Source organism: Triticum aestivum, chromosome 4D (assembly GCF_018294505.1).
Source record: "Triticum aestivum cultivar Chinese Spring chromosome 4D, IWGSC CS RefSeq v2.1, whole genome shotgun sequence".
Lineage (NCBI taxonomy): Eukaryota > Viridiplantae > Streptophyta > Magnoliopsida > Poales > Poaceae > Triticum > Triticum aestivum.
The window spans coordinates 71,734,593-71,746,799 of record NC_057805.1 but is presented as its reverse complement, the minus strand read 5'-3'; the positions used below and the strand labels follow the sequence as shown (position 1 = coordinate 71,746,799).

The following is a 12,207-nucleotide window of genomic DNA, read 5'->3' as shown; positions in this document are numbered from 1 at the left end:
AGATGAGATATAGACACACCCATAAAAATAACTAGTGTGAACTTCAAAAAAGAAAAAATAACTAGTGTGACTCTTCTCCAATGTGATCAAGTTTTGATTGGAAGAACTTCCCACCTTTTGCCATGCCTTACTGGAGCAGGCGCCATGGCAAAAAACATTACAGCCTTACAAAACGTGCCCCTAAATTTAGCAATTTGGAGAGCAAGGGTTTCTCTCCCAGGCACGCGCCGGCAGGCCATTCGTTTTGCCACCGCCAGGCAAGAACCGTACACCATGAGCCATGACAATGGATTCCGGGAGGCGGCGACGGACGACGAGGATGGCTGCAGCGAGCAGGAGTCCTTCTTTCAATGCCTCGATCGCGTGAAGCCCCCCGGCGATGGCGACCCGGTCTTCCCCTCCGACGACGGTGAGGAGGATGGCCTCAGCGACGCTGCTCGTGTCTCCTTTGCCACCGCCGTGGATGACCGGCTCCAGGAGGAGCAGGCGGTGCTGGACGAGGATGAGGACTACGAGGAGGAGGACTTGTCGACGTACGACTACGACATGTGGATGGAGGCGGACGATCCCGTGCCCATCAAGGAGCGTCGCCGCCGACTGCTCCACGGGATGGGCCTCAACAGCAACAGAGACATCCTCCGAAGCCGCATCGCCAGGACGAGGAATATTTCCAGGCGTCCGCCCCGGCGGGCGTTCGCGCCGTCTGCGTCTTCCACGCCTCCCGAGATCATGAAACGGCAGCCCAGCGCCTTCCTTAAACGTTGCCGGTCGGATAGCCTCCTCGCCGCCCGAGGCGGCGCCGCGAGAAAGCTGACGGCACTACGCCGCGCGCACTCAGCACCGCACTCTCTGCTAGGCTCGCCCCGGCACAGGGCTCTCCGACCAGCCGCTCGTTGTCCGTTGCCATCAGCGGCGTCCAAGGACGAAGGAGGGGGAGAAAATAGAAACTGCAACCTGGATGACGGCAAAGTGTTCGTCGTGAACGGCAGCCAGTCCACGGACGGCGGGCGCGGCGCGGCCCACAACGCCCATGGCTTCGCCGGGTACACCCCGTTTGTGAAACAGCTCATGCGGCGAAGCCAGAGCCAGACTGTGAAGGCGGGGGCGGGGAACAAGGACGACGGGAAGCCGACGATTAAGAAACCACGGTGGCTGAAGAACATGAAGCTCGTCGCCACAGTCGCCGCCCTCATCCACGAGAAAGACAGGGACAGGGACAGGGACAGGGACAGGTCGTCCGCGCTTCCGTCCGCGATGACCATGTCCAAGTCCAAGTCGGCGTCGGCGGCGGCGGCGGCGGACAGCGCAACGTCGTCGTCGTCCACCGAGCGGCTCAAGGTGCACCACTCCGGCCAGTCGAGCAAGGACCTGACGGGGCTGTACATGCGGCAGGAGGTGCGCGCGCACGAGGGGTCCATATGGAGCATCAAGTTCAGCGCTGACGCCCAGTACCTCGCAAGCGGCGGGGAGGACCGCGTGGTGCGTGTCTGGCAGGTCGTGCACACCGACGCCTCCCCCTCTATCCTGACGCCGGATCTCTCGACCGGCAAGATTCTTCCCCCGCTGGCTCCCGCCGACGGCGGGTCCTTGGCGGGGGCACCGGGGCTGGCAGCGCTGTCGAGGAAGGTCCTGCGCGGGAAGAGCAGCAAGCACGTGCTCCCGGAGCACGTGGTGCTGCCGGAGACCGTGTTCGCGCTCGCCGAGCAGCCGGCGTGCGTCTTCGAGGGCCACGAGGACGACGTGCTGGACCTGTCGTGGTCCAAGCAGTCGTCGAGGCTGCTGTCGTCGTCCATGGACAAGACGGTGCGGCTGTGGGACGTGGAGAGCAAGGCGTGCCTGCAGGTGTTCGGGCACAGCGACTACGTGACGTGCATCCAGTTCAACCCGGCGGACGAAGGCTACTTCATCAGCGGCTCGCTGGACTGCAGGGTGCGTATCTGGAGCGTGGCGGAGCGGCAAGTCGTCGATTGGAGCGACCTCAACGACATGGTCACCGCCGCCAGCTACACCCCCGACGGCCAGGTTCATTAATTCGATTCTAGCTTGTAGTAGTATCAACTAATCCATTCATCGTCTCAAAACACATCATGCATGCCAAATCCATATGAGCTTAATACGTGTGTTGTTCAAACTTCAATTATTTTCCTAGGCTGCGATCGTTGGATCGCACAAGGGGTGCTGCCGGTTCTACAAGACAAGAGGTAATCTCAATGTCAGTAAACACGCAATCTTTGCTACAGTAGTAAAAAAATTAGTACTATGATGAATGAGCATTCTGATGTGTTGGTGCCAGATTGCAAGCTGAACCAGGAGGCTCAGATCGACATGAGCATATCCAAGAAGCGCAAGTCGCAGGCGAAGAAGATCACCGGATTCCAGGTACCTGCTGCTTGTTCTTGAATTGACAAACAATGGCAAACGGACCGATCGATGTTGATGTCGGTCGTCGGATGATGTTGACGCAGTTTGCGCCGGGAAACCCGTCGGAGATCCTGGTGACGTCGGCGGACTCGCAGATCCGGGTGTTCAACGGCATCACCGTCCTCCAGAAGTTCAAAGGTACGCCAGTGGCGGCAAGGCCATGCCCCGCCTCACCTTTACCAGCAGCACCCGTTCCATTGCCACAAACTCCACAACGAACAGGGAACCCGTGTTTCTGCCTGCCAGGGTTCAAGAACACCAGCAGCCAGCTCTCGGCGTCCTACTCCGGCGACGGCCGCTACGTGGTCTGCGCCAGCGAGGACTCGCACGTGTACGTCTGGAGGCGCGCCGCCGGCGGCATGGGCTCCGCTGCGGGGGGAGGCATCGGCGTCAAGGCCAAGACGTGGCTCACCAGCCGCTCCTACGAGTACTTCTTCTGCAGGGACGTGTCCGCCGCGGTGCCGTGGCCCGGGTCCTCCCCGTCGCCGCTCCCGCGCGCGGGAGACGAGCGCGCGTCGTCGAGCGTCCATGGCGGCGCTGGCAGGAGAGCGTCGGACAACGACCCGTTCGGCGACGGCGTGCAGCTGCCACCACGTCCCAAGTCCGGGCCGCTTACGTTCCCCGGCTCGCAGGCGGAGATGCTGCGCATGGGGCCGTCGTCGCGGGAGGCCGGCTGCAACGCGTGGGGGATGGTGGTGGTCACGGCGGGCCTGGGCGGGGAGATGAGGGTGTACCAGAACTTTGGGATGCCGGTGGGGATCAAAGGGCAGAAGTGATGGATCTTGATTTGGAACTGGATTCGTTGGAAGGGAGGGAGTGGGTCTTGATCTTTGCAGCAGGACAGGAGCATGGATGCAGCAGCTTTACAAACGATCGAACACGTACGACGCAGACAAATCGGTCGATGAACATATGTGCTTGTTTGATGGGATCGGCCCCTTGGCTTTCCCAGTTGTGTGTTTGGGTAGGGCGGAGAAGTTTCAAGTGTAGGGAGGAAAGAAGAACAATGTACAATATAGTGAGAAAATATGTAAACGACACTACGATTGTACTATATTTAAGTAGATTATAAAATGTAAACACACTACAGTACCCTTTTTTTGTTGAAACAGGAGAATTATCTTAATGCAAATGCACACATTTTTTACTTTTTGGATGATCATAATGCCCTCTTGAACTTCAGATTGAGGCCATAATTTATCGCATTTGCTATTGGTAAGTTGACACTACTAGGGAAATCCCTAGCAGTAACGCTGGGTTTTTGCAGAGCATCTGAACAGTTTAGTAACAAGAACAGATTGAGTTTATACGAAACCGCCGCTGCGTCGCCAACCTCTGGCGACACGGGGGAACACCCAACCGCCACCGCCAGCGAGGCTCCTCCCCCCACCCACCCACCCCCGCCACCGCTGCGCCGCCTCCGGAGGGCCGGCCGGCGAAGCCGTGCCGTGCCCCAGGATGGTGGCGGCAGGGCGAATTTGTCCCCCACGCGCGTTCCCTGCCCTGCGCAACCCCAAGATCCACCTGTGTCCGCCTCTGGAAGCTCCCCTATCCTGCTGTGCCGCCACCGGAGGGCCGGCCGGCGAGGCCGCGCCGTGCCCCGGGATGGTGTCAGCGGCCGGGATCCGCTCCTCCTGCGCTTCCCCAGACCTCACCCCCTCCGCCCGGCGCGTCCGCGAGCTTCCCGCATCCTTGCGCGTGTCGGGCGCCCATCTTCCAGCTGCGATGCGTCCCTGCCGGTCCGGCGACGGGTGCGGCGTGCTGGCCACGGCCATGGCGCCCTCCCCATGCGGTCTCCCTACCCCCGGCATGGCCCAACCCTCCTGGTGCCGCTCGGCCGTGGGTTGGGTGCGGATCTGCGGCCGGTGGCGGGGGTGTTCGCGGCCTGCCTTCTTGCGCAGGTGCTTTCCCCTCCTCCCTGGCGGCCCTTCCTCCCCCCACCGAGCCACGATGACGGCTCTCGCGCGGAGGCGACGAGGCTATAGTGCTAGTGACAGTCCCGGGGCTCCTCAAGGCGGGTACTTGCTGGTGCTGCTCCGGCCCCGGCGACTATGGACCCGCGTCTCTCCGGTGTCCATGGTTGACGGCGTCCTATGCCGGGCAGCTCCGGCCTGGGCGACCCAGCAGATGCGTCCCTTCCAGCTCGTCTGGCTCACCAACGTCCCGACGGCTATGGCCTCGGCAACATGGATCTGCGTCCCTCCAGTCCCTGTTTGCCGGTGTTGCTAATCGCCGCCGCCCCACCCCCTTGTGGTTTGCTTTGCTGCCTGTCCTACCTTGTACGCCTCAAAGCCTTCCCTTTTGCTAGATCCAACGCTCGTGTGTCCGGAGGCGGTGCCACCATCCGACGGCATGTGCAACCCCGCCAATCCCCTTCCGACATGGTGGCTCCGACCAGCGTCGGCTTCCTTATCCCTGACTCCAGATACAACGGCTATGGGTTTGCTTAGTCTGAGGCCTAGGAGAAATCCTTGCTCGGCTTGCCAGTGCTGGCAGCGGCTGTTGGGGAACGTAGTAATTTCAAAAAAATTCGTACGCACACGCAAGATCATGATGATGCATAGCAACGAGAGGGGAGAGTGTTGTCCACGTACCCTCGTAGACCGAAAGGGAAGCGTTAGCACAACACGGTTGATGTAGTCGTACGTCTTCATGATCCGACCGATCCGAGTACCGAACGTACGTCACCTCCGAGTTCAGCACACGTTCAGCTCGATGACGTCCCTCGAACTCCGATCCAGCCGAGCTTTGAGGGAGAGTTCCGTCAGCACGACGGTGTGGTGAGGATGATGATGTTCTACCGATGCAGGGCTTCGCGTTAGCACCACTACGATATTATCGAGGTGGACTATGGTGGAGAGGGGCACCGCACACGGCTAAAAGATCCAAGAGATCAATTGTTGCATCTATGGGTGCCCCGTCCCCCGTATATCAAGGAGTGGAGGAGGGGAAGGGCCGACCCTCTCTATGGCGCGCCCTAGGGGAGTCCTACTCCCACCGGGAGTAGTATTCCCCCTTTCCTAGTAGAACTAGGAGCCCTTCCAAGTAGTAGGAGTAGTAGAGAAGGAAAGGGAAAAGAGAAGAGAAGGAAGGAGGGGGCGCCCCCTAGTCCAATTCGGACTAAGCCTTGGGGGGCGCGCAACCTCCCCTCTCTCTTTCCCCTAAAGCCCAATAAAGCCATATACTCCCCGGCGAATTCCCGTAACTCTCCGGTACTCCGAAAAATACCCGAATCACTCGGAACCTTTTCGATGTCCGAATATAGTCGTCCAATATATCGATCTTTACGTCTCGACCATTTCGAGACTCCTCGTCATGTCCCCGATATCATCCGGGACTCTGAACTACCTTCGGTACATCAAAACACATAAACTCATAATACCGATTGTCACCGAACTTTAAGCGTGCGGGCCCTACGGGTTCGAGAACTATGTAGACATGACCGAGACACGTCTCCGGTCAATAACCAATAGCGGAAACTGGATGCTCATATTGGCTCCCACATATTCTACGAAGATCTTTATCGGTCAAACCGCAAAACAACATACGTTGTTCCCTTTGTCATAGGTATGTTACTTGTCCGAGATTCGATCGTCGGTATCTTAATACCTAGTTCAATCTCGTTACCGGCAAGTCTCTTTACTCGTTACGTAATGGATCATCCCGCAACTAACTCATTAGTCACATTTCTTGCAAGGCTTATAGTGATGTACATTACAGAGAGGGCACAGAGATACCTCTCCGACAATCGGAGTGACAAATCCTAATCTCGAAATACACCAACTCAACAAGTACCTTCGGAGACACCTGTAGAGCACCTTTATAATCACTCAGTTACGTTGTGACGTTTGGTAGTACACAAAGTGTTCCTCCGGTAAACGGGAGTTGCATAATATCATAGTCATAGGAACATGTATAAGTCATGAAGAAAGCAATAGCAACATACTAAAAGATCAAGTGCTAAGCTAATGGAATGGGTCAAGTCAATCACATCATTCTCCTAATGATGTGATCCCGTTAATCAAATGACAACTCATGTCCATGGCTAGGACACTCAACCATCTTTGATCAACGAGCTAGTCAAGTAGAGGCATACTAGTGACACTATGTTTGTCTATGTATTCACACATGTATTATGTTTCCGGTTAATACAATTCTAGCATGAATAATAAACATTTATCATGATATAAGGAAATAAATAATAACTTTATTATTGTCTCTAGGGCATATTTCCTTCAGCGGCGGCGTCTATGGATGTCGTTCCCTCCTTGGAGGCGCTGTCAAGGCCCTCAGTTGTGCCCCTCTTCGAGCTCAGGGGAAACCCTAGGTCTGGTTCTTCCGGATCATATGTCGATGATGTCTCGACGACGACTTCCTTCTTGAAGGTGCTATCTTTCTCGCTCGTGGTGTCCCCAGGTTCTGGCTTAGGCGATGTTGGAATTCTTGCTGGTTCGGTATTACCGCTCTTGGTTCAGGCTTGGTAGGTTTAGTTGTGATCTTTCCTCTATTCGGGCCGAGCACCCCTTGTCTCTCTGCTTCGGACACCATGTTCACGCCTGCGTGCGTTCGTGCCATGTGTTGTACCCCTATCTGTAATCATTCTACTCTTTCTATCAATGCATGATATGCACGCTTTGCGTATTCGCGAAAAAAAGCGTTGGGTTTTTGCCTACCAGTAGCGCGGGTGGCCACGCTACTACTACGACGCTATAGCTAACTTTTACCAGTAGCGTTGGTCTGTGCAGCGCCACTGCTATATAGCTGTAGCGCTGGCCCACATCTCGCATTGCTAATATCCCCGCGCTACTGCTTCTTGTCAACCAGCGCTACCGCTAAGGTTACGCAAAAAACCTGCTACGTATTTGCGATGTATTTGTACAGGTTTTATATAGTAGTCTAATCATATCATGAACAAACAATATTCTCATCATATCATACACATAATAGTCTCATCATATCATCACATGATCAAACACAAATGATGTCTCTCATCATCATCTCGATATAGCGATACAAGTTACGTGACATGTCTCGAATACAAGCAACTGCATGGTCATCACATACACATGTTTCATCATCTATATCTAAACTATGCTATAGAAGAGAAGAGCGATCACTATGAGCAAGAGCGCGATAATGTAGTACTTGAGGCGTCGGTACCAATCCCTCTCTCGTGCAAGCCTGAACCTCAAGTAACTAGCTTCCGCTTCGTGTCTGCTATCGAAACCTCTCTGGCTGCCGCCCGAGAACCCCGAAACTTGGGCCTAACACTCTGGCCACTCGTCGTACACTCCTGGAACCTTCCCTACGTACATGGCGTAGCACTTCTGTGCCATCGATGATCTATGTACCTGCATCGTCACGTGATGAATTCATCGATCATATGCAGCATAATATATAGTTGAGCAACATAAAGAGACAGAGTTAGCAAAAAAAGAAGCAACATATCGTAAACATAAATAACAAAGTTCATCGTACCCAAGCTAATTAACTAGAGTGATCTACGCTAGTTGAGGAGGACAATTTAATTACATCACAAAGTTTCGTCATACATAAATTCAAAGTTTCGTCATTGAGAAAGTAGTGACTCAACGGACACATTGTCATCACCAATCACTCCAACATGTCGCGCCATCTGTCCAAATTAGGGAGGAAGGACCCGAGCTGCGTGAAAGGCTTCAGGTCGAGACACTAAGAGGCTATGCATGTTCGGAAGGTTTCCGCGACATTTTCCCTTCTTCATAGAACATCCTTGTTTTTTCGACGACCTACTTCATGATGACTTGGGCAAGTTCACGCTGGATGTGATAGAACTCCGCTCGGGGTCGATGGTCCGCTACATTTTTGATACATCTCCAACGTATCTACTTTTCGTAACGCTTTTCCTCGTGTTTCGGACTCTAATTTGCATGATTTGAGTGAAACTAACCCCAGACTGACGCTGTTTTCAGTAGAACTACCATGGTGTTGTTTTTCTGCAGAAATAAAAGTTCTTGGAATGGAACAAAACTTTGCGAGGATTTTTTATATCAATAATAAGAATTGCTAGAGCCAAGACCTACCAGGGAGGGACACCTGGGTGGGCACAACCCACCAGGGCGCGCCACCCTCTCCTGGCGCGCCCAGGTGGGTTGTCCTCACCTGGTGGCCCCGCTGACCCTGAAACCGATGCTATAAAATCCTATTTTGTAAGAAAAAAAATCAGGGAGAAAGAATTATCGCGATCCACGAGACGGAGCCGCCGCCAAGTCCTGTTCTTCCTCGGGAGGGCAGATCTGGAGTCCGTTTGGGATTGAATTGATCTCCAGGTGTGGTTGAATTGACAACTCAGCTGCTAATACCTTCAAATATTCTTTGGCTCCCCTTGTGTCGAATCTATAAATTTGGGTTGAATACTCTACCCTCGAAAACTGTTGTGATTCCCTATACTTGTGGGTTATCAAGACCTTTTTCTGGCGCCGTTGCCGGGGAGCATAGTTATATTTGTTGAGTCACTTGGGATTATTATCATATTATCACTATGAACAATCTGAAGGATCCAAAGACTAAGATATTTCTCTCAAGTACGAGGGGAGGTAAGAAACTTCCATCCAGTTCTGCTTTAGATTCACCTTCTATTATGAGTAAACTTGCAACACCACCACATGCTATTAATCCTGATATGTCGCAAGTTATTAATGATGCTACTTCTACTATGGATGATGCTTATGATGATGCTAGTACCTTGCTTGATAATGATGATGTGCCACTTGGTGATTGTCTTGATAAACAAATCGCTAGAGTAATACAACATGATGTTGTTGAATCTGATGATGAGCTTGAAACTGAATCTCCTAAAACACCTGCTAGAACTAGCCTTCCTAGATATGAATTGCCTAAGGTATCGGAAGGTTATGTTATGAGTGAACAAACAACTAGAGATATTCTTGCTTGAAATGATAGAGATGATCTAGAGAAATTACTACACAAGTATAAAGAAAAATCTCTGAATGCTAGAATGAAATGTGATCCTAATTAAGTTTTTTACTTCACCTATCTTTATTGTGATAAGGATTATGAATTCTCTGTCGACCCAGAGTTAATTACTTTGGTTGAATCTGATCCTTTCCATGGTAATGAAACTGAAACTGTTGTGGCACATCTTACTAAGTTGAATGACATAGCCACCCTTTTTACTCATGATGAGAAAACTCGCTATTACTTTATTCTCAAATTATGTCATTTCTCATTAAAGGGTGATGCTAAAGCTTGGTACAATACTCTTGCTCCTGGTTGTGTGCGTACTCCCAGGATATGATTTATTACTTCTCTGAAAAATATTTTCCTGCTCATAAGAAACAAGCTGCCTTACAGGAAATATTTAACTTTGTGCAAACTAAAGAAGAGAGTCTCCCACAAGCTTGGGGGAGGCTTTGCCAGTTATTTAATGCTTTGCCTGATCATCCTCTTAAGAAAAACGAAATACTTGATATCTTCTATAATGGACTAACCGATGCTTCTAGGGACTTCCTAGATAGTTGTGCTGGTTGTGTTTTTAGGGAACGAACTGTTGGACAAGCTGAAGAATTATTGAATAACATATTGAAAAATTATGATGATTGGACTATTCCTGAACCACCGGCTAAACCCACTCCGAAGAAGAGGGGTATATTATATCTCAGTCCCGAAGATATGCAAGAGGCAAAGAAATCTATGAAGGAAAAAGGTATTAAAGTTGAAGATGTTAAAAATTTACCTCCTATTGAAGAAATACATGGGCTTAATACACCACCACTTCCTAAGGTGGTAGAGGTAAATTCTCTTATGAAGTTCAATGATAATGATAATCCTCACAATATGCATCCTAGTCAATGCCTTTATGAGTTTGAAAACTATATTAGAAAACAAGGTCACTTCAATGCAAATGTTATGAAACAATTGAAATATAATTCTGATATGATTGCTCGCTTGAGTGACTTGTTATTTAGAATCTCAAATGATGTTAGAGGTGTTGGAAAACATGCTTCTATGGTTCAAACTCAGTTAGAACAAGTTGCTAACTCACAAAGAGAATTGTTTGATGAAATGAATCATAATATGCATGACTTTGCTATTAGAGTAGCAACTAGAGGAGGTAAAATGACTCAGGAACCACTTTACCCTGAGGGACACCCTAAAAGAATTGAACAAGATTCAGAAAGAATTAACACGGATGCACCTAGTCCTTCTAGAAAGAAAAAGAAAAATGATAGGACTTTGCATACTTCTAGTGAACCTGAAATAGAAAAACCTTCTAATAATGATAATGAAACTTCTATCTCTGATGCTGAAGGTCAGTCTGGTAATGAACACTCACCTACTGATAATGAAAAAGATAATGATGAGGTTCATGAAGACTCTCAACCAACCAATGATAAAGAACCAGATAATGATGTTGAGATAGAACCACCTGTTGATCTTGATAACCCACAACCTAAGAATAAAAGGTATGACAAAAGAGACTTTGTTGCTAGAAAACACGGTAAAGAAAGAGAACCGTGGGTTCAAAAACCTATGCCTTTTTCCACCCAAGTCAACCAAAAAGAAAGATGATGAAGAATTTGAACGCTTTGCTGAAATGTTGAGGCCAGTCTTTTTGCGTACTCGCTTGACTGATATCTTGAAAATGCCTCCTTATGCAAAGTATATGAAAGACATCATCACAAATAAGAGAAAAATACCGGAAGCTGAAATCTCTACTATGCTTACTAATTACACTTTCAAAGATGGAGTACCTAAAAAACTTGGAGATTCCGGAATACCAACTATACCTTGCTCTATCAAAAAGAATTATGTGAAAACTGCTTTGTGTGATTTAGGAGCTGGTGTTAGTGTTATGCCTTTCTCTTTTTATAAAAGACTTGATTTGAATAAACTCACACCTACTAAAATATCTTTGCAAATGGCTGACAAATCAACTGCCATACCTATCGGTATCTGTGAGGATGTGCCCGTTGTTGTTGCTAATGTTACTATTTTGACTGACTTTGTTATACTTGAGATGCCTGAGGACGACAACATGTCGATTATCCTTGGTAGACCCTTCTTGAATATGCAGGGGCTGTTATTGATTGCAATAGAAGCAAAGTCACTTTTCATATCAATGGTAATGAGCATACAGTGCACTTTCCGAAGAAACAATTCCAAGTGAATGGTATTAATGTCATTGAAAAATCTCTGACAATCACTATTGGAAGTTTTCAAATACCTTTACTTACTGTCAAAAAGGAATATGAAATGCTTATTGTTGGGGAAATGCATATCCCCATTGAGGTAACTTAGTGATTTACGAAAGTTCTTCGGTTTCATGCTAATCGAAAGTGGTTGTTAATAAGACCTGATCAACCTTATTAATGAATCATTTTTGAGCGGTATGAAGTTGATGAATTTAGTAAGCACTACCTTCTGTCCTTACTTTTTGTTCTCTGTTTTTATTAGTTAAATAAAATAAAATGTCATGTTTTGTCTGTTTTCTGAATTTCCCGTGCAATAAAAAATGACCCAAAAATAAAAGTTCTCAGAATGCCCTGAAAATTTTACACGTTTTTATGAATATTTCTAAATTTCTGCTGCAAATAATATCAGAGGGAGGTGCACCAATTGGGCACAACCCACCTGGGCACGCGAGGACCCCCAGGCGCGCCCTGGTGGGTTGTGGTCCCCACGTGGCCCCCCTCACTTATCCCTTCAGCCCACTGCATCACTTACCTCCAGAAAAAATCTCCATTGCTCTCTCTCCCGTGTTCTTGCTCTCAAACCCGCGGATTT

At 49.6% G+C, this 12,207-nt stretch overlaps 1 protein-coding gene across 1 annotated transcript; it reads left to right on the top strand.

Moving 5' to 3' along the window:
• The first annotated feature begins 267 nt into the window (after nucleotides 1-267).
• On the top strand, nucleotides 268-3,482 carry LOC123099647 (uncharacterized). Its single transcript, XM_044521767.1, has 5 exons — nucleotides 268-2,022; nucleotides 2,150-2,201; nucleotides 2,294-2,379; nucleotides 2,466-2,559; nucleotides 2,668-3,482. Exons 1-5 carry the CDS (start codon nucleotides 274-276, stop codon nucleotides 3,195-3,197), a joined length of 2,511 nt encoding a protein of 836 aa, XP_044377702.1. The 5' UTR covers nucleotides 268-273; the 3' UTR covers nucleotides 3,198-3,482.
• The last annotated feature ends 8,725 nt before the right edge of the window (nucleotides 3,483-12,207 follow it).

Excerpts from the sequence above, each read along its gene's own strand:
- LOC123099647 (XM_044521767.1), top strand. The coding sequence starts at position 274 with ATGAGCCATGACAATGGATTCCGGGAGGCGGCGACGGACGACGAGGAT. Across the intron at positions 2,202-2,293 it reads CCGGTTCTACAAGACAAGAG|ATTGCAAGCTGAACCAGGAG; the intron begins GTAATCTCAATG and ends TGTTGGTGCCAG. Across the intron at positions 2,560-2,667 it reads CGTCCTCCAGAAGTTCAAAG|GGTTCAAGAACACCAGCAGC; the intron begins GTACGCCAGTGG and ends TCTGCCTGCCAG.